This window comes from Xyrauchen texanus, chromosome 4 (genome assembly GCF_025860055.1).
Source record: "Xyrauchen texanus isolate HMW12.3.18 chromosome 4, RBS_HiC_50CHRs, whole genome shotgun sequence".
NCBI lineage: Eukaryota > Metazoa > Chordata > Actinopteri > Cypriniformes > Catostomidae > Xyrauchen > Xyrauchen texanus.
Genome location: NC_068279.1, coordinates 47,508,350 through 47,529,956, shown reverse-complemented (window position 1 = coordinate 47,529,956; position 21,607 = coordinate 47,508,350). Strand labels below are relative to the sequence as shown.

Sequence of the window (21,607 nt, the reverse complement as noted above, 5' to 3'; positions counted from 1 at the left end):
AACAAATACTATTGTTTATTTTTTAGAAAAGACTATCTACATTAACCTAACCACATAATGAGGATCCCATGGTCTTACCTATGGTAATGGCTTTATCATTACAAATGCCACTGTTAGACATGGTAGAACAATGATAAACTTTCATATACGCAAGTACAATTTAGAATGAAGGGATTAAAACTTCCATGAGTTATGTATAAATTATTGACAGATTTTCCTCCTGTTCTAAATTTCTGTGACATCGATATTGTAGAGGTGACAACTAATTAGGCCTGTGTCCTACTAAACTAATATCAGTCTTCCTTAAATAATGTCAAAACAAATGCATGCAGTTACGTTGTCCAGTTATATCACTTTTTGCGAGGCAGGGGATTTTGACTAGTGAAAATGTTGAGTGGCTAGTGACCTTGGAAACCACTAGCCACAGTGGCTTGAGCCAAAAAGCCTAAAGACATGGATTATATTTTTGGAGCTTCAAAGTTCTGGTCACCATTCAATTCCATTGTATGGACCAACAGAGCAGAGATATTCTTCTTGAAATCTTAATTTGTGTTCTGTAGAAGACAGAAAGTCACACACATCTGGGATGCATGAGAGTGAGTAAATGAGAGTGAATCTTCATTTTTTGGTGAAAAAACTGTTTTTTAAACTGTAAAACAATTATGAAGGAGCAAAGTCTAACATACAATAATAACAAACCACTACAGAAACAAATATTTGTTGCAATTAATAAACTGTATAAAACAATGCATTAAATACATCACACAAGCAAACACTTCATAAAAAAATGTCTTTATTTAATTGAATGTGTTTGATCAAAATCAATCAGGAATACCTGTAAAATGCATTTAAAATAACAGTGTTTCTCTGTAGAACTGTCACAGTTTGTCTCCACAGTGTTAAAGGACTCTTATTTTGAAGCTTTCTCCTGCACTACATTTCCCAGTATCCTCTGCCCTAATCCATGTTATCCAAACATTACAAGAACTTTTAGTGCAATCACTTATTGAAGGTGTTTGATCATAATAAATCAGGAATACCTGTAAAATAATGGTGTTTCTCTGCAAAACTTTTAGTGCATTTAGTGCAAAACAGAAAACTACTGTAACATTTTTTAGTTCTTTTCTGTAAAATTAGGTTTTATTTTTTACAGCATACCATTATTGTCGTCACATCATTTTCCATATAAAAATAAATCAAATCAAAAGAAAATAAAACAATTTAGAGATGTGCCTTTGGCACACTTCAGCATCTGCTCATGTTTCTGTTTCATGCAGACACTTATCTCCGATACAGTGAGTGAGATACAGTAGGAGGGGGACATTCCCCTCCATCACACTGTTTCTAATCTCATTAGAGCTATTATAAACTTGCATTTGAACATCATGTTTTTGGGCAAATTGGCATCTTTTTTTTTTTTTTAGACATTTCCAATGAAGCAAAGAATTGTGGGTTGTGAATGCCCATGAAGGATACACCTCATGCATCCTCCAAATTCCTGTGAAAGAAGGTCGCATTCGAAGTGTTCTACTCGCTTATTGAGCCTCGATGATGTTTGCGACCTCCGGAGGATGCAGCCTTCCAAACGGGACACAGCCAAAGTCTGCACTCAGAGGAAGACCACAAGGGCAGAGGGTGCCATTTGAGACAAATCGGATGCAGTGAGTGTGAGTGCTTGTGCAGCAGTTTGCGTATTAAAAGATTAGGACAAGATAGAGGTGTCAGACTAGAGGACACAGACAGACAAGGCTTTCACTGTATATGCTATTACCCATCATCCTTCATTATCCAGTATCTGTCTCTAATCTGTGTGCACGTGAAAGTGTTTGTGTATCTGCATAAGGTTATATGCCTGTGTGAATATATGTAGAGCTTTCTGCTCACTTTGTTGTGAACATAAATGTCTGTACCTGTATGTTTGTGTGTTCAGTTTGAAAGAATGAGACAATAAAAAGAGGGAATACAGTATACGTCTATTTCAACAAAATGGCTCTACAAAGCAGTTCAAAACATCAGATTTATTAGACCAGACCATTTTCTGTGTAGGCCTTCGAGTGCAATATTGAGTTTCATAGCATTTTCAGAGCACTGAGCCTCGTCTACATCAGGGGTGGGGAACCTTTTTCCTATTAAGGGCCATTCAAGTGTTTATGAAATTATTCGCGAGCCATAAAATTGCTTGCAATTTCTGATTGTGTGTTAAAATTAGTGTACGCTACCTGTTACGTGCTGACGCACCAAGAAAAAAACACTGAAAGGTCTGTCTATTATACAGTATTTTGCATTGTTATCATTTAAAATTAATTGTAATCATTATTTTTATTGTATTTTTATTTATTTTTCAAATTATTTTTCAAATGGCCTCATGGGCCGGGTAAAGTTGTCTTGCGGGCCTTATACGGCCCTGAGGCCTGACGTTCCCAACCCCTGGTCTACACAATCTCTTCACATGATTTATTTTTCAAGTATTTATGTTTAAATATGCAATTACACTGGATGAGAAAAGAAAAAGAAAAACAAATGTTTCATCAGATTTTCAAAAATGAATTTGACATTTGTTTTAATGAATACATAATGAATTTAAGATAAATCAAATGTATGTCTTAACCAGGTGCAATGTGACAGGTTTCCAGCAACAAGTAATATTCTTGTCCACACTGAAAGCGAATGCTGCAGCACGTAACACAATCGCAGCCAGTCAAAAATGATTTGATGTTTCATGTACAGCTATGCAGAGCAGGATTTTAGACCAATGAGATTTCTCATTGTGTGGGGCTACCCAGCACAATGCCACACAAATAGAAACCAAGAAACAGGGCTTTTGTGTTGTGGTTAGACAGAAACTTAGATTCAAGCGGAGTTCACACTGCCAGTGATTTGCAACAAAGTTACAGGAAGTTATTAATGTTCAATGAGAGTTGTTGGTTCAAGGCAGGCAACAGATACCATTAACAATGCGACAGAGTTCAACTTTATGCAAATGTGCCACATGTGATGCAGCGACGACTACTTAATTTTAAGTCTTACTACTCGTCCTACTTTTTAGGATATGTGTAAGGTTCAGATTATTAGGAGCTTCCAGGATACTATTTTGTTTTATCATTGCAATTAAGATACTGTTGTACCATATAGTATGAAGTATAACAAAATACGCTATAAAAAACTTCACTTCTAAAGGTACAACATGGTTTTTTAATTGGGAAATTACAAGTCTTAAAGACTTCCAGTTTTTAAGAAACTGCTCAGTCACTCCAAAACATCTTACCACTCCAGATTCAAACTCAAAAGCATAATGCAAGTCATTTCACAGCCAAAGCTACACCAATTTTCTCCTGACATTAAAGAACAGACATTTACTCACCCCAAGCCTAGCATATGTGCCATGGGTTGAGGGGTTGGGCTTGCATGAATACTCCTATTTACTAGTTGACAAGTCATCCAGAAAAGTAGTCAACTAGTTGGCTGGTCAATGTTTACCTTGTATACCATACAGTATAGTGGTTTTGCATGGCCAAAGAACAGACCCAATATGTAGACTAGGCTGAACTAATCGACTAGTCAAGTAGTCGGTGCAACAGAATTGACAGTGGAGTTATCTTATCACTTGCTGAGACTTCTCAGGAAATTGTACATGTTGATACTGCTGAACAGGATTGATACATTTAAGGACAATTATTTTATAATAGTATAAATGAAACAAACAATTCTTTGATATTTAGGTAATTGAAACAGAAAAAACTAAAACAATATATTGATCATAAATTAACAGAACTGACGGGTCTTCTCAGCCTCCATTTGAAATAATTTCATTGGTCAGACAAAATTCGGGCTCTTTAGCTGGTGGTAGTTTTTGTCCCAGAGGCCTCTGCTTCAGCGTTGCCCTCAGGAGGAGATACCTGGTTCAGAAACAGGAGTTTCAGCACAGGATCCATGTACTCCAAGAAGGTCTCCTTCACTCCCTTCTCCAGCAAGTAGCCTTCTGTTTCGATCTCTACGTTCTCCTGTCCTGAAATGGCCTCCAAAGAAGTCTGCAGGAGGCGCACACTGGCCAGCACTGAGCACTGCGGAGGTCATTGAATAGGGGAGACAGGGAAGAAATGGTTGATTCATTCTGTGGAAATCTATATGAATTATGAACTGTTAAACAACATACAGGTTTATGTTACTAGAATGTATTATGGCTGGATAAAAGTGGATTTGTGTGGAACTGGGTGGTCTTTATTTCAAACATTGCTTCATTTATTCAGATTCAAGTATGAATACTAATTTAAATACTACTTATAATAATACATAAAAAATTATATAAAGTGATTTGGTCAATGTGAAAGTCGTGGAGATGAGAGAAAGGTTTGCTATGTGTAAATGAACCATGGTTTTAGTAATATTGTAGTAACCATGTTTTTTTTGTCAGAAGCCAGTCTCGTTTTTAAACATTTCAACATAGTGTTACTTCAATTTGGTGTTAATTTAGTAACCATGTTTTAGTTTTGTGGTTACTATGATTTTACTACAAAATACCACGATGATACTATGGTTACTGTCAGGGGTGGACTGGCCATAGGGAGAACCGGGACTCTTCCAAAGCAATCTTGTTTTTTACAAATCAATTGATCTTAGTCAGGTTAGATGCCATATTTAATTTGATTTCTTAATGAAAACAAAGCTGTGAGGGATAGACAGACTGTTCAATGGGTTGCACCATATTAAAAGGCTAAAGTATTTTTTGGTTTTCCGTGTCCCAGCATAAATTTCATCATCAGCACAGACTGTATGGACTGTTGCCATACAGCCCAGTTTTTCTAGTCTTCTGTAATGTGTTTGTGTGCATCGTGTGTATATACGACTTGAGTTGACTAGAGTATCACACACATGCAGCGAAGGTTTCATGGACACGTGGTCACAAATAACTAGAAGGTTGTTGGTTAAATCCAATTTAACATTTAATTTTGTGCACTGGAAATGTTTTGAAAAGATGTATTTTCTTTGTTTCATCATCTGAATGGCCAACACTGAGGTACTGTACACAACAGTACAACCCTGCATGAATTTCCATGTTGGCCAAATCTGGTTTTAGCTGGTTTGTGCTAGTGTAGAGGATGGCCCAGCAAAACTTGGCTGGTGAAGCTGGTCGGCTAGTCTTTATTGTGATGATGGTTGACCAAGGAAGTCTTACTGGTAAACCTAGTTAAGAAGCCTGCTGGGAACACCAGCACACCAGCATCCAAAACACAACATGTGTTGGTAATCAGCAATGCTGTTTGTTTCAGCAGGGAATCCATAGAATGGACTGTACTTCCATCCCTCACAGCCTCAAGCATCAAAGTAAATAAAGTATCTACCCTGTATACAGGGAATCACATTCTACCATGTACCTGAATCAGAAAGACGGACAGTACTACAGCTCCAATGGTGTTCATCAGTCCCATATAATAGTTGACCAGGGCTTCTCTGCAACCGTGAGTGAAGATGTTGAGTTCTTCGCTTAGGTGCTCGTAGTTGTAGTGGGCAGTGTTGTTGGTGATTTTATTTTGGATACAGGGTCTGGGGGAACTAGGGTTGCAGCAACTGAAGGGCACACCATCAACCAAGTAACGACCATCCACGTTGCTTTTTATGCGACTGGAGAATTGAGGATGAAGAAAGAAAATGAAGAATGAAAACACCCTTGAATCATTGCAAATTCTGGCTAGTTGCATGGGTCACCAATGAAACCCTAGAAAACTCTTGACTTGACTTGACTTACACACAATATTGTTGTATTAACAATGACTTAAGGCTGGATTACACTACACAATTTTTTTTAAATATGAACAGGATTAAGGTACAAATATATTAGGGACTGTACCACATAGTTACCTACTATTTAAATGACTACAAATCAAAATTGGCCATCGCACACCAAACGACTGAGTATGACACAGTACCCCACTTTCAAATAGATCCTATCCGATCACAAATTCACGTGGAAACCCCTACAGATGTTAACAAACATACATGGGAACATTACTGTTACTGCTACTCTATGTTCCGAGTTTTGTAAGACATGAGCCAAGTGCAATAAGCTACGGTCTTGGTTTGAAACCTGCACCAGTATGGCCTCTATACAGGGCCGCCGCTTCCTATATGCAATATATGCAGTCTGTGTAGGGCACCGACCCTTATAGATGAGCAACATCTTACCGTTCCTCTACACATTATATGTTACTAAGGGACTTGACAGCAGTCGTAAAAAACACAGTTCTCATCAGACGATTGCCTCGTGCACCCCCTTCAGACGATTGCCTCATACACCCCTGTCAGACGATTGGATCATAGAACACTACGAGATTCCCCTGCAGTCATGGATTGCAGCCTCGAAAAATTCAAACATGTTCGATAACTTCCGAATTGATGGAAAAGTAGTCTGAGTGTAGTAAATCAGAGTTGGTACCAAACATATATTATGCAGTTTTCTGTCAAATCTGTTGACTATTGCCAATGAGCACTGACTTGGCCTGACTGCAAATCAGGGATAAAAAATGTTTTAACAGCATGTAGTGTAATTGAGCCTTTGCTGACTTACTGTAGTTATAACAGGACCTATTTGCATCTGGTATTAACATTTATCTACAATAATCCAATCACAAATCTTCAACCTGGTATTGACATGCATCTCAAATCTCCTGTGACCACATAGGATTATATTTCATAGAAAGGAGGGTCTCTGATTTCATGTCTACAAACATCACTGCATCATGTTTGTACGTGTTTGTACATGTTGATAAAACGCACAAAAGTCAGCAAACTGTTCCTCCCAAAATATACTTGAAAAAGGTGATTTAATTATTTATATGTTCAAATAATTTCTCCCATCCCATTTCAATTTGCAGAGACAACTATAAATAATTTGTTGGTTGAGTTCCCTGAGAAGTATGGGGCATTTGTTTAAGCATCCCAAACGTTCAGAGGATGTTTTTTTCGACAAATGACTGACGTGGGAGTGTTTAGAACACCTGTTTTTGAAAACAATCATTATTTTTGCAATTCTGTTTGGTGATAATAGAGGCCTAATTGTTAATTTAGTTGATTATGTGTATTTACTGAAATTTGGATGTTACTCAATGACTCACTCCTTAACTTCCTTAGAGCTGAAATCCAGGTAACGGTTGCTGATCCACTGCACCTCAAACCAATCTTTGTAGTCATTGTTACCACAGCACTGGAACTCCATCTGAAGGTGGTCTATGGTCTGCTTCTGGAAGCACCGGCCAGGAGTGTCGGTGTCCTTGTAGAACCTGATGCCATTCTTCAGCCCGATCTTCAGGGAGGACTCCAGGCTGCCTTTCATGACGTAACTCAAGATGACTGAGATGAGCATGAGGGTGGTGAAGAATACCGAGCATCCAAAATAGGGCTTTAAGAAGGTCTTCCATCGTGGAAAATGCCCAGCATCTAGGGCGTCCTGGCAGATTCGACCAGCAAAGTAATTGATGCCCATTGAAGCCAGACCCACAATCATCAAGGTGTTGGGCACACAGTGGATGTCTGTGTTATGCATTACCTAAAAGACAAGCGTGCATTAGTTTAATTGCATTAGACTGTGTCTATTGTGACATCTGGATAGCTGTGTTCACAATTTTTGGAAGATGAGCAATTTCTAATAATATTTCTAATAGGTGGAATAACTTTAATATTGGCCAAATGTTGTCAAGTTAACCACTGGCTTAAAAAGTTGCAGTTTAGATTTCTTTATGTTTATAAAGAGATTCAAGGGAGTTTGTTACTTCTGGGGTATGTTAGAGCAGAATATAGCTGCAGGTTTATTTAATACAAAAATTAAAACACAAAATCCAACATAAAACTCCCACAAAGAGGAAAACAAACACAAACTACTCCATAGGGGAAAATGTAATCCGGGCTGTGGCAGAGGGTAATGGGGAACCAAGAATCAAAGACAGGACCAACACACAAGACTGACTGGAACAAACCAACAGACTGACCAAATACACAAGCACACAAGATGAACTGGCACTGAACAGCACACACAAGGAGAGTAAAACAGGGAAGGAAATCAGACAGGTAACAAATTAACTAATAATGGGCAAACAAGGAGGCAGGGTATGCCGTAAGAGAGACACGCGGCGATACAGAAACAAAACAAAGCCACGTGTTCTCACAAGACAACAAAACACCCGAATGGCATGAGCGCACATTGCCAAGACAATAAGGCAAAATACGCTCATGCCAACTGACAAACAAGACGAGAGAATATGTAGCAATGGCAAACAAAGCGATGCCATGCATTCTCACACTAAACAAAACCTGAGCGTACATCACAAGGCAAACGCCACGTAATGCACACAACAGGTGACAAAAACAAGACTGGACACCTGTGAGAGAGTTCGGTGACACACAAACCCAAAATCTCAGACTGAAGTGACTGAACCTCAGCACAACATAAAGACAGCTTGTGACCTGGGCGTGCAGCGCAAAGTGAGCACAACATGTTCTTTTGGAGTAACCACGCCCCCTTCTGGACTAACTCTTTTGGAGATTCTGCCACATTTGGAGGTCTCCGGCCTGCAGCTATACCTTCTTTGTATCTTACTATAAGTTTTTGATTTGAACTGACACTTGAATAGGAGATTTATCATAAATGGAGGGGCCTGGGTAGCTCAGCAAGCAAAGACGCTGACTACCACCCGTGGAGTCGCGAGTTCGACTCCAGCCAAGTCTCCTAAGCAACCATATTGGCCCGGTAGCTAGGGAAGGTAGAGTCACATGGGGTAACCTCCTCGTGGATGCTTTAATGTGGTTCTCGCTCTTGCTGGGGCCACGGTAACGCGCTCAACAAGCCACGTGATAAAATACGCACATTGACGGTCTCAGACGTGGAGGCAATTGAGGTCATTACGCCACCACTAGGACCTAGAGCGCATTGGGAATTGGGCATTCCAAAAAAGGGGAGAAAATAAACATAAAAAATATTGTTTTTGTTGTGGTCATTTAAAATGTTTTGTCCTCCCATGAAATAAAATGTGCCTTGATAGCACATGTACATAACCCAAACGTCTATTTGATGTGTGTGTTTACATCTGGAAGTTGTATTTTTAGACTGTTTGTTCATCTGCAATTTGTCTATAAGACGTTTCCTCTTGGATGTCAAAAGGACATTCAGCAGATGTCTTTGACGCATTTGTGATTTAGAATGATCGTTAATTTGCTCTTTTTAAGATGTTTATCAGAAGCTTTTCAGATTAAATGCTCTTCAACAAACATCTCAGAGATGTATGTGTGCTTTCTGGGTGGTCTACATGCATTAAATAAACATATGTATGGGAATATAATCACCAAGTTGGATAGTCTGGTTTGAAAAACTAGGTTATCATGCCTGCCCCGGTTAAGACGAATACCCGTCTTCTTCAGTAGGTTGTTTATGACACATCTAGACATCTAGAAGATCGCATTTGTAAAGGACAGCAACTTATTACCTATTATAGCCGGGTTAGATAATATTTTCATTCACATAGGTTAATCCATGCCAGATATTTCAAGACAAGTTTACAATGGCCCTTGCACTATATTTATATATTAAAATATCATAGAAATTGAAATGATCAAATCCTTAAACATTTATAAAATAAAGGTAGAAACAGCACTTTTTGCACACAAAGGAAAATTCTTACACAAAGAATGTACTGTTATAATCAGTTGTTGCAAAATAAAAAATGCTTCTACCAATGTTATTCAGTTTACTATTGAATGTATTCATAGCAATTTGGAAGTCCAAATCTGATCACTACAATATTATTAAATATCAATTAAGTAAATGAAAAAGATGAGGGTTATTTGTATACCTCTGCCCTCCTTTGAAGTTCAGTCTTTAGGAAGCATCCTAACGTGAAGGTAATCGCTCCGCCCAGAGTTGCCATCCAAGAGAGCAGCCATAAACGCTGGGCCAACTTGACCCTTTTCTGAAAAGTTAACTTCATCTTACCCACAACCATGATGAAAAGGTTTACTGATAGAGATTTGAGAAAAGGAAGAAATGGAGAGGTGTGTTCAAACTTGGAAAGATTGTGAAGTCTTTGAAAGAGAGAGTCGCAGCTTCAATGTTCTGTGCAAAAGTGGATAATTTTGTGTAATCCGTAAAATTTCCTTGTGTGTTAGAAAATAAAATCAGATCAGTTCAGTCCAAGCAAAGCTTCTATTCTGGTTAATATCGTAGTCCAACGGTCAGCCCAAATTTTTGAGAGGTGATCCCCCCTTTGAGATGCTAAAATGAGCCAAATGCCCACTCAATGGTGAGAGTGGAGCCCTTGAACCTCCATGCCCATGGTTGGGTGAGACACTTTAGATTTGGCCAAAGTTAGACGTCTTGGACATCTTACCTGTAATCCCTCACCTATCCTATTACAATGGCCCTCTCCAATGGGAAATAAGGCCACTGTCTGCTCAGCAGTGTTAGCGGTGCAGAAGTAAAGGATAAAGATGATGAATAGCGACAAGATGAGATTAGAAGAGTTATAACAACCAGACTAAAAGAAAGATGGCTGCCATAGTGCTTCAAAATGGAACTGTTCTAACACTGCTGCAATTACTCTACAATATTTCATTATGTACAGTATATGATCTTTAATAAGTAAATGGACAATATGAGAGTTATTTAGATACCTCTTTCTACTACAAAGCTCAGTTTAGTTCTAGTGTGTCTGTCAGTAGGATATTAGTAAAGGCAATCGCTCAACAGATTATAGCCAGTCATGAGATCAGCCTTTTCTCAAAGGAAGCTCTCATTCAGTTTTACAAATTGTTATTGCAAATGGATATGCAAGGGACAAACTCTGTATAGCTTGTGCTTAAATGTGCAGAAATATGACATTGTGTGTCATATTTCAAAACATAGAGTTGAAATATGGATGTTGATCCCTTATAAGGACAATGGAACAGATAGATGACTTTTTAACCATTTAATGTATGGTTCTTCATTGTTTGATTTATGGTCATCCCATTAAAAACATTCAGTATACATGAAGATGAGAATTCTCTCATTTCAAAATAAAAGACTTCAAATATTAACGTTTGTTCCACTTCTTTCTTTATTTGAACAATTAATACCAACATTAATATAAACTTTGGCAGTACAACATACTAGGTAATACATTTAGGAAGATGCATTATACAGTTTTATTTTTACCAAAAAGTTGAAAGATTCTCATGACATTGCACTAAAACATTCTGCAGCAATGGGATGGGAAAATGTAAGGGATGAAAATGACCCCCCCCCCCCAACACACACACACATCCTGCCCACCATTATACTCTATGTAAAGCTTAATAGCTCTTCTCTTACCCATTATTTCCACTCTCCATTCTCTTTTTTATATCTTTATTGTTTTACATAATAACCTCTTCATTAGCACATGTGCTCAAATACATAAGCCATCAAATAAATGCAGATCATAAAAAAACTAATATTGAATAAATAAGATTAAACATCTAATGAGCAAAGTTCAGTTATTTCTAGTGTAAATTATTTAATGAATCTAGCAATATTTTGTCATTCTATACCAAACCCAAAAAAATTTAGACACAGGATTGTAGCAAAGAGTAGGATCTTCTAAGGGTGAAAAAAAGGTTAAAATGAAATTCCCATAGTCATGTTTGCTGTTGATCTACAGTACATCTGTAGGATCCTTGTGGATCCTTCATTGGTGCTGAGAGAGACTATATACAATATTTTTGATCTGAAGGTAAACAGAAGCCCAAAATAGGTTGGATGATTGGGATTCAGATAGCAAGGGGAAACCAAGTCTCAAAGCAAATAATAACAAAAAAGTAAAATTCAACTAACTTTTGCACAGTTTGGCTAGCAACATTAATAGACATATACATATTTAACCCTCAGCATAGCAGAATGCAACATTTATTAAACATTTTTTATTATTAAAAATAGTCATAAACAAAATTACACTGAATTATATCACACCATCAGTTTTGATGTGGGAAAATGTATATTGAATGTTACAGCTGGTTAAAGTCACACAATAGTCACCTGAAAGCAAATTGGATTGATCTCTGAAGCCACACAAAAATATTAAAATGAAAAATAAAATAACTTTATTTAAATTAATTTATTTGTCTTTATTTTTCTATATATATATATAATTTTTTTTCTTTATATATATATAATTAGTGGCTTCCTAAAAACACATTCAAGGACGAAAAAAGAAAATATATCTTCAGACTTGATGTCTGGGTTTGGGTGACTTAAGGGGCTTTTCCATTGCACGGTACAACTCGACTCGACTCAACTCGACTCTGCTCGCTTTTTTGGGGTTTTCCACTGTGGATAGTACCTGGTATCTGATACTTTTTTTGTACCACCTCAGTCGAGGTTCCAAGCGAGCCGAGCCGACACTAAATGTGACGTCAAAATCCTGCAGATCTCTGATTGGTCAGGGAAAATCTTCACTACTAGATTTCTACTAGATAGCACTGGATTTCTGACACTTGACATCAACCCGCTAGTTTTAAAGTTAGCAACAGCGATAGCAGTATCATTTGTTCACACAACTTTCGAATTGCAAAAAAAGAAATGGCTGTGCGCAAAACCACGCTGTGGTCAATAAACAAGGTGCAGACGGTCCACTTGTTAGTGATGAGCAAAACAAAGGTCTCTCAGGAAGTTCTCAGCTGTTGGACACACACAGCTACCACCGGACCTACCAAAAGTGTAGGGAAAAGTAAAAAAACTTAAAAGTGACTACAGAACCATCAAGGAAAACTGGAAGTGGTTCGACCAAATGGACGCTGTCTAAACCGGCAAGCAATGGGAGGAAGAGTGCCCTGGACTCAGCCACGATGGAGGATGGTACGTTTTGTTACGTTAACTCTATTCTCTGCTTGAAAGCTTCACTTTATTTAGTTGCCCAGCTACTGGAAGCTTGCTTCTAAAACAACCAGGCCAATTTAACTGTTACACTTGTATAAAATCACCATGCAACAACTGCTTTATGCAGCACAATGAGCTAATAGCTAACAGCTAGCGGTCGTGGTATTGTTTTGGTCAGTTTGTGTCGTGTTTAAGATGATGTCACGACAGTAGAGGTGCCACAACTATGATGATCAGCCTATAATCCCACCCACGTTTTGGTGACACTAAACTGCAGTGGAAATGCAAGCTCAGAAAAGTAAAGGGAGTAGAGTTGAGGCAAGTCGAACCGTAACGTGCAGTGGAAAAGTGCGTTTAGAGTGCATTTAAGGTATACATTGTATCAATTTCTGTGTTTCCTGGGAATCAAAGGTTGCTAGCGCTATGCTCTACCAGTTAAGCTACAGGAACCCATATTTAATGTATTTGCTGTTACAGGATGTGTGTGCTGACAAACTCTACTGTCATCATCTGTCATCATCTTGGTAGAATCTAGCCAAATGAAGCAGATGCCAAAGTGGACAGATTGTGTGACATGCCCTCATCCTGGAACACCATTAACAAAATCATGCAATGTAAAAGAAAAACAACATAGACTACATGAAAAATGGGTTTTGTTTATATCTGTATTTGGTGTTTACTAGAAGTCCAATGTAAATTCAGGGTCCTGAAGCAAAACTATTTGAGAACTACTATACATTTCTTTTCTTCTTTAAGTTTATCATAAGTATATTTCCATCTTGTGAATCATAAATAAAATATAGGTTTCCAAATTATCTGACCTATATTGCTTCACTTTTACTTGCCATAGTTTATACTACGACAAATTCACCATCCACAAATGTACTTCTATATACCCTTGTATCACAAGTGTGTACTCTCCCCATCATGGATGAAGTGGTTGAGCATTTTTTGAGCAGACTCCAGATCAACCATACCACTGACATCTTCTCCAGAGCCCTGGCTGTTTGTTTCTCTCCAATTACAAACAATATCATCCACATACGAGACCTGTCTGGTGCCAACCTGTGTATGGTGGAGGTCCATCATGGATTTATTGGACCTCAGCTGGCCATGATCATCCTGCATCTTCAGCAGCCCAATGGAGTGGATCTCTTCCAGACTAGCAGAGAGGACGCGAATGGGGGAGCCCAGATTGCGTACATCTGTGATCTGGTAGCTCTCGGATTCTGGACCATCTGGACTCTGCTTGAAACGGGCTAGGCTGACGTCTTGGATGGGAACCGGCAAGGTTTCGGGGTGAACAGTAAACTTGAGATGTGGTATCTGTAGGCCATGAGGAGGTTGGTGTGTTTTGTTCTCCTCACCCCCTGATTCACTTTCTGTGTCGGCATTCCCCCTCCCATACTGATTTGCCCCCTCCCAGCAGCCTTGTCTCTGCTGCCATTGAAAATAAGTGTTTTCATGAGTTCCCTGTGAAACCATTAAAACCTCCTCCCCCATTTCTGACCAGTCGGATTCCTCCTCTTCTGGGAGCGTTCCCAATGATTGGTCATCCCTTTTGTCATAATGGTCACTATCCATGAACTGAGCTGGAGGTGGGGCCACTGGTAGTGGAGTGATAGGATCATCAGATTTTAAGTGCTTCACTAGGGCATCCTGTAGCATCGATGTCACCTGTGATGGAGGGAAGGAAAAACAACAGTGCATTAAACAAACTGAAGATATTCTGAATCAGAAATCACATTGTAAGCAGAGTTGTCTGTATAGTGCAGCTACATATGGTCATATTTGGAATCAGCATCAATTATTAAATTATTTAATGCTGACCCATGTTGTTTCTGATACCCTAGGATTGGCCACATTATGCCGACTCATTGACAAGTGGCATCTCCGGCTACAGTATGTTTACCTTCTCCACTGGCATGACTGGAAGTGTGTTGCATCAGCAGCATGGGAGACACAGGTTCAGATACCGTGTTAAAAGTAATTGCGTTCACATTATCAGTGGTAAGTGTGACTCGTAGGTTGCATTTTTCCATCTAACATAAATTTTTTACTCCACTGATGGTTAGCTTTAGGTTTGGGGGGTACAGTTTATAAAATATGCATTACTCTTCACTGTATTTCAGCCTGCACAGCTAAAAACAACTCGCTTCTCAACTCGCTTTTGGCACCCCTGTGTGGACATTACACCAGGAAAATGGAGCTCACATGTGCCCATACACCCAACAACACTTACCGCTTTGGCCACCAGGGGCAGTGTTTCCAATTTCGGTAAGCACAGACCGATTTTAGATAAAGAAAAGTCAACCTACAGTGAGATCAATCAGATATGACAACCCACATGCTTTGATGATGCATAGTTTAACTTCCAAAAATCAAATAGTTGCAAACTACACCATGAAACAGAGGGCCATTAGGCCACAGGTTTTTTGAGGCTGCAACTATAATGATGCTCAAATTATTGACAGAGATAGAGAGCATGACATTTTTGGAAGGAAAAACTGTAAGAATATGAAGGAAATGAAGGAGGCATCTTCAATAACTGGGATATGCTATGTAGCATATAAATATGAATATTACATTCTTTTTGCTTTACATAACAAACAAAATCTCATAAAAGCGAATGCAAATTTGAAGACAGATAAAAGAACACTTTATAACCTTAAGGGTGATGTGTGCAATCTTTTTGATGTCAAAATACTTTCTCATATCCCAGCTTAATATGCAAGGACAGCTGTAAGTGAGATATTTGTAGGATAATTCTCACAAAATTGTAAATACTGTGACTCTGTGGTGCTATCAAAACATTGGGCCTTATTCATAAGACATGAGCAGAAACATAGAGGTTACCAAAGCACTTCACACTGTGTCCCCATCACCCATACATTCACACACCAATGATGGCAGAGCTGCCATGCAAAGCACTAGCCTGCCATTGGGAGCAACTTGGGGTTCAGTGTCTTGCAAGGACACTTCGGCATGTGGAGTCGCGTGGGCCGGGAATCGAACCACCAACCGTGCGATTGGCAGCCGACCCGCTCTACCACCTGAGACACAGCCCCCCCAGTGCATTTGTTCTGCTCATGGTTTGGGTGGAACTCTCTGTTTGAACAGCCAATGGCTGATGGAGGAGTGTTCTGGAAACCTGTTTAAAAACAGGCATTATTTTTGCAGTTCCATTTGGTGATGCTATCTGCACAGAAATGATACATTTTACACAGAGAACAAACAAATTAAACAAAAACGTTCAGCAAGTCAGGACAATCTCTCACATTAATGGTTTCCAGACTTTGGATGGTTGTCTTTGCTGCAGAAAGCTGTTCTGTGAGCTGAGAGACACGCTGGTTCAGTCGCTCACGCTCTCCATCCATGCTTTGTGCCTATATTAAAGTATAAGAACAATTAGACAGATGACTCAATATGCTGGAGTCAGTGGTTTGTTTTCTTCAACATATACAGATTCTTGTAACTCTAAATGATATAGAATATGATATTGAGTATTATGATATTGTAAAAGCTGATGATGATGACCTGAAAAAAACATTGGCTTAATTCTTTAATGTGGAACTACAAACTAGGAATGTAGTTAAATTGTGATAATTCTGACTTTACCACACAATGCAATTTCTTCTCCAGATGGTGGTTGGTTTGTTGTGTGCTGGAGTAGTTGTCCTGAAGTCTAATGAAAGATATATTGAAATGAAAACGATATTCTACATATTCTAAATTTCTCAATCAAAACAGATTCTTTGTCGCACAAATAAAAATATTAAATGGGAACACTTTAAAATACATTTCTATTTGTTAACAATAGTTAACTAGTTAACATTATCTAACAATAAACAGTACTTTTAAAATACTTTTCAAGATATGACTTTGTGTGATTATTAAACCGCAAAGAGGCTGTGATAAAATTAAAAACTCTGAACATGCTGCTTGTCCCAACAGCATATGTAAGGCTCGTGATACAGTGTGAGGAGATACCAACCTCCGTGGCTCTACAATAGGAGAGAGATTAATGGTCAACTTGGCTCATTTGAGTTTTCTAAGTCAATAAAACATGGACCTGGCTTCAATGAACTGCTTTCAGAGAGATACGACAGTGAATCAACAGGTGTGTTCTACTTCATGCAGCGCTGCGCAGACAGAACGGTGGCTGGCTTGAAGCAATGCATGCCAGTTCGAAATGTTATCCGACTTTCGAATGCCATCATAGTGACTATAAGGCTGTGTCTAAAAGGTAACTGCCCAGCAGCCAAAGTCTCAGGAGCGTATCATTCGCTGTTACTATTTCTATTGTTACTAGGTTTATGTGTAGTATTTCAGTTCAATTCAAGAACATTCTTTTTTCATTGGGAACTTCAAGTGTGAAGTTAAAGTGCTAGTGCATCAGGCTCAGTATAATGAGCTCATGAGGCAGATAGATGTTGGAATAAAGCCGCGTTCAGAAAATATTCAGACCCCTTTTTTTCACATTTTAGGCTCCATACCCCAAAATCACAAAGCAAAAAACAGATTTTGATATATTTGCAAATTTATTATTAAAAAAACTGAAATATCACACTGACAAGTATTCAGACCCTTTGTTATGACACTTGATGCTCAGGTGCATCCCATTTCTCTGGATCATCTTTGAGATGTATCTACACATTTGATTGGAGACCACCTGTGGAAAATTCAATTGATTGGACATGATTTGGAAAGGCACACACCTGTCTGTATAAGATCTCACAACTGAAAATGCATATCAGAGCAAAAACCAAGGCATGAGGTTAAAGGAACTGTCTGCAAAGCTCAGAGACAGGTTTGTGTCGAGGCACAGATCTGGGGAAGGCTACAAAAAAGTTAGGCTGCACTGAAGGTTCCCAAGAGCAACCAGGAATCAACAGAACAACGGCCAAACTGAGCTATCGGGGCAGAAGGGCCTTTGTAAGCGAGGTGGCCAAGAACCCAATGGTCACTCTGGTTGAGCTCCAGAGATCATGTGTGGAGATGGGTGAATCTTGCAGGAGGACATCCATCAGTGCAACACTCCACCAATCTGGGCTTTATGGCAGAGTGTCCAGACGGAAGCCTCTCCTCAGAGCAAGACACATGAAAGCCCACTTGGAATTTGCAAAAAAGCACCTAAAGGACTCTAAGACTGTGAGAAACACGATTCTCTGGTCTGATGAAACGAAGATTGAACATTTTGGTCTCAATTTCAAGCGTCATGTCTGGAGGAAACCAGACACCGCTCATCACCTGCGCAATACCATCACAATGGTGAAGAATGGTGGTGGTAGCATCATGCTGTGGGGGTGTTTTTCAGCAGCTGGGGGAATGGTCAGGGTTCAAGGAAAGCTGAACGCAGCAAATACAGAGATATCCTTTATGAAAACCTGGTCCAGAGCGCTCAGGCCCACAGACTGGGCCGAAGGTTCACCTTCCAACACGACAATTACCCTAAGCACACAGCTAAGAAAACACAACTGTTGGGACAAGAGTGGCCCAGCCAGAGCTCAAACTTGAACCCAATCGAACATCTCTAGAGAAACCTGAAAATGGCTGTTCACCAATGGTCCCATCCAGCCTGACAGAGCTTGAGAGGATCTGCATAGAAGAATGCCAGAAAATCCCCAAATCCAGCTGTGCAAACCCCTATTCATGTTAAGCCTACAAAAATGAATTGTTTTTTGAGCTGTCGGTTCAGATTTGGGCAATATGTTGTCTGGTAGCATTGTTGATGCTTGTATGAATCGAACAGTACATGTGAGTTTACTGTTTGCAATGTATATACATTGTCCATTGAATTTACTGCAACATGTTGTGGCAGGGAGGAGGGCGGGGCCGGGTCGTGATGCTACACACCCGGCCCCTTATCAGGCTAATCAAGCCTCTGAGAGGGATAAAGGCCGACCGGAGACGGTGCTGCGACAGAGAGAGAGAGAGTTACAGGCAGCTGCCCGACACCTGTGTGTGTTTGTGTCTTTTGGTTAAGTTCTTCATTAAACTAGTATTTATATTGTCAAGCTGGTTCTCGCATCCCCCTTTCCCTTATACCTTTACACATGTTTACTATTATTCTGACTTATTATTCTGATTATTTTATAACATTGCTTATACTCATTTTAGTAGATTGTCCATTTAGTGTGTTTAAAGGCCACTATAGGTACAAGTTAATTCCCTATTAAATGTATGTTCATCTCAAGTTGTTTAAAATGTACTGATTTCATAGCAGTTAGGTGTAGTGTCAGAAAAGCTCTGTAAGTGAAAAATACATTCATTCAAAATATGTTGATACAAGTGTTGTTTATCTTTGTCAAATCAAGTTATATTTCAGCTTTAAATGTTTAAAAGAATAAAATAATATCAACATGAAAATAGCACGTTATGAATTTCTCCCTGTCATGATCAAACACAGGCGATATCCAGGTAAGCTCAAACCATGAGATTCATCTGCACAGAAGAGCAGTGCCGAATCACAACTCACGTAGTGTTATTTCGCAAATAGAGCTGTTCCGTTTGTAGTCCTCAAACCCAGAAGAGAATTCACCATGGGTTCCCTCAGGATATTCCAATGCGTTTTATAATGGGAGTTTTTGATTTATGAGTAAAATAAGGCTGTGGAAAATAATACTTGTTGATACATGGATGTTTTGTTCTACAACATAAATTACACACTTTCATACCTCAAATGTGAATTTGAAGCTGTATTGAATTGTATAGTTTTAAAAAACAATTCACGTAACGATTCACATAAGATAAAAAAAAAAACACTATAAAAGCCATAGGAAAATCCAGAGGGAACCCATGGCAAATTAGACTTCCGTTTCACCTACAAATTGACCTCACAGCTGCACAGCTCTATTGTTTGCTATTAATCCTTATTTTTGCCTTTAAATATGAGTATTATTCCTGAACAGAATAGAATAGAATAGAATAGAATAGAACAGAATAGAATAGATGATAAGGTGATCAAGCACAGTTACAGTCTAGTTCCAATTTTAACATTATGACTTTATCTTGTGTTTTACCTTGTGAACCGGTCCATTAGGCAGTTAAGTTCTATGCGAGTTCTTTGTAACTCAGACTCAAGGAGCTGGTGACCGGTTTTGAACTCTGCTCCCATGCATTCCATTCGCACAGTGGTCTGCAGCAGGCTGTGGTTGAGAACCTCATTCTGCTCCTGTAACATTCTAGAACAGATTAACATAGAGTCAATCCATCAAACAGGCCTCCATGGAAACAGTCACACATAGAAGGTAAGCTACACTACATTTCTATATGCATGCCCAACATGGTCAGACAGTGAGTGTGACAAGAAAGATTTGAGGTTAGGGTAATATCGACACAACGGATTTTGGAAAGCCATTACTACACCTGAAATTATGGAAATTAGCTGGTAACATGCAAAAAGAAAAGAACTAAAAAACAAAACTCACATTAACCTCTGCAATTCTGAGTCAGTTTCCTAAAGAAAGATAAAAGAAGATACAAATATCAAAGATCACAAAAGGAAAAAATTAATATTCGTTTTAAAAGCATTTTTTACATTACAAATCAGAACGCAATATCACTCAACAATGGGGACTTCCACTTACGCCTTTATATGTCATCATACTGTACTATTAATGAAGAATATTAGCAAAACCATCTAAGGACAATTTATGCAATCTACTACAATTAAATCTGCAAGAGTCGCTGATAAACAAATGTTGTCAATGTAATAAGTAAATAAGAAAGTTGGTAAAGTTTCATGCAAAAATATTTTTATAATATGACAAGATGATTTTAAAAAAAAAAGCACTGAATACCACCTACTTTTGGGAATGGTGATGTTGCTTGGTAGCTTACTGTGGATTGGTCATCATGGACAATGGAGCTAGCTGATGAATCCGATTTAGTGGAATGTGGAGAAGTAGACCTTTGGCCAACTGGAGAATGGCGAAGTGGGCTTGGGTGATCATCATTATGATGGTCCTCTTTGAAGTGGGAATGACAGTGGATCGATTCTGAATGGGAATACTGACTATGGGATTCAGGATAATCATGGTGATAATGGTGATCTTGGGAATTATAACTGTGGGAATCTGGTTGAGAATGGTGATGGAATTCTGAATGCTCATTATGATGAGAATGGTTAGACTCTGGATTGGAGTGATGATGGGAATCTGAATGAGACTGATGGTGGGAGTCTTGAGGCTTTTGGAGGTGGTGTTGATCAGATTTAAATTCTGAAAGGAAATGGTGAGATTTTTGAGGCTCAATATCATGGTGGTGTTGGGATTCTGAATGGGAATGGTGGTGGTGAGAAGACTCTGTGTGGTCAAAACAGCGATTGTGGTGAGACTGTGAGTCAGAACTGTGGTGGTGGCAGTGCTCTTTGGAATGTGGTGGGCTATGATCTTGGGAACTTTGAGATTGTGAGTTATGATGATTTCCATAATTATGGGATGATTTAGAGTGAGCAAGACCTTTTGGATAAGTGTTAGACTTGTGATGGTGGTGCTGATGACGATGATGGTGTGGGTCAGAATGAGTGGAATGATGATGGTGTTCTGATGAAGGAGATGTGTCATGAGTGTTTTGGTGAGTTTCAGAGTGGGAATCATTGTGGAAGTGATGGTGCTTCTGTTCTGAAGTGTGATGGTGGTAATCGGTGTGGGATGGGTTATTATGATGAGAGTCTGGATGGGAATGATAATGGTGAGGTTTCTCATGATGGAATTCATAGTGTTGGTGGCA

At 39.0% G+C, this 21,607-nt stretch overlaps 2 protein-coding genes across 2 annotated transcripts; both read right to left on the bottom strand.

Moving 5' to 3' along the window:
* Positions 1–1,544: 1,544 nt before the first annotated feature.
* Positions 1,545–10,339, bottom strand: LOC127638084 (RDS/peripherin-like protein xRDS35). Its single transcript, XM_052119429.1, has 4 exons — positions 9,837–10,339; positions 7,110–7,540; positions 5,373–5,619; positions 1,545–4,061 (listed from the first exon to the last, which is right to left on the bottom strand). The coding sequence occupies exons 1-4, from the start codon at positions 9,984–9,986 to the stop codon at positions 3,834–3,836; spliced, it is 1,056 nt and encodes a 351-aa protein (XP_051975389.1). The 5' UTR covers positions 9,987–10,339; the 3' UTR covers positions 1,545–3,833.
* Positions 10,340–11,129: 790 nt separating this feature from the next.
* LOC127641512 (uncharacterized) lies at positions 11,130–21,474 on the bottom strand. Its single transcript, XM_052124558.1, has 7 exons — positions 20,889–21,474; positions 20,684–20,844; positions 20,305–20,333; positions 19,897–20,058; positions 16,493–16,559; positions 16,153–16,260; positions 11,130–14,551 (listed from the first exon to the last, which is right to left on the bottom strand). Exons 1-7 carry the CDS (start codon positions 21,472–21,474, stop codon positions 13,778–13,780), a joined length of 1,887 nt encoding a protein of 628 aa, XP_051980518.1. The 3' UTR covers positions 11,130–13,777.
* Positions 21,475–21,607: the final 133 nt, after the last annotated feature.

Coding starts and splice junctions, on each gene's coding strand:
- LOC127638084 (XM_052119429.1), bottom strand. CDS start 9,986: ATGGTTGTGGGTAAGATGAAGTTAACTTTTCAGAAAAGGGTCAAGTTG. Junction 7,541..9,836: donor AACTTCAAAGGAGGGCAGAG/GTATACAAATAA, acceptor CTTGTCTTTTAG/GTAATGCATAACACAGACAT. Junction 5,620..7,109: donor AGCTCTAAGGAAGTTAAGGA/GTGAGTCATTGA, acceptor TCAATTCTCCAG/TCGCATAAAAAGCAACGTGG.
- LOC127641512 (XM_052124558.1), bottom strand. CDS start 21,474: ATGATTCCCACTCTGAAACTCACCAAAACACTCATGACACATCTCCTT. Junction 20,845..20,888: donor TATCCTGAATCCCATAGTCA/GTATTCCCATTC, acceptor CCCACTTCAAAG/AGGACCATCATAATGATGAT. Junction 14,552..16,152: donor AAAGTCTGGAAACCATTAAT/GTGAGAGATTGT, acceptor CCTCCATCACAG/GTGACATCGATGCTACAGGA.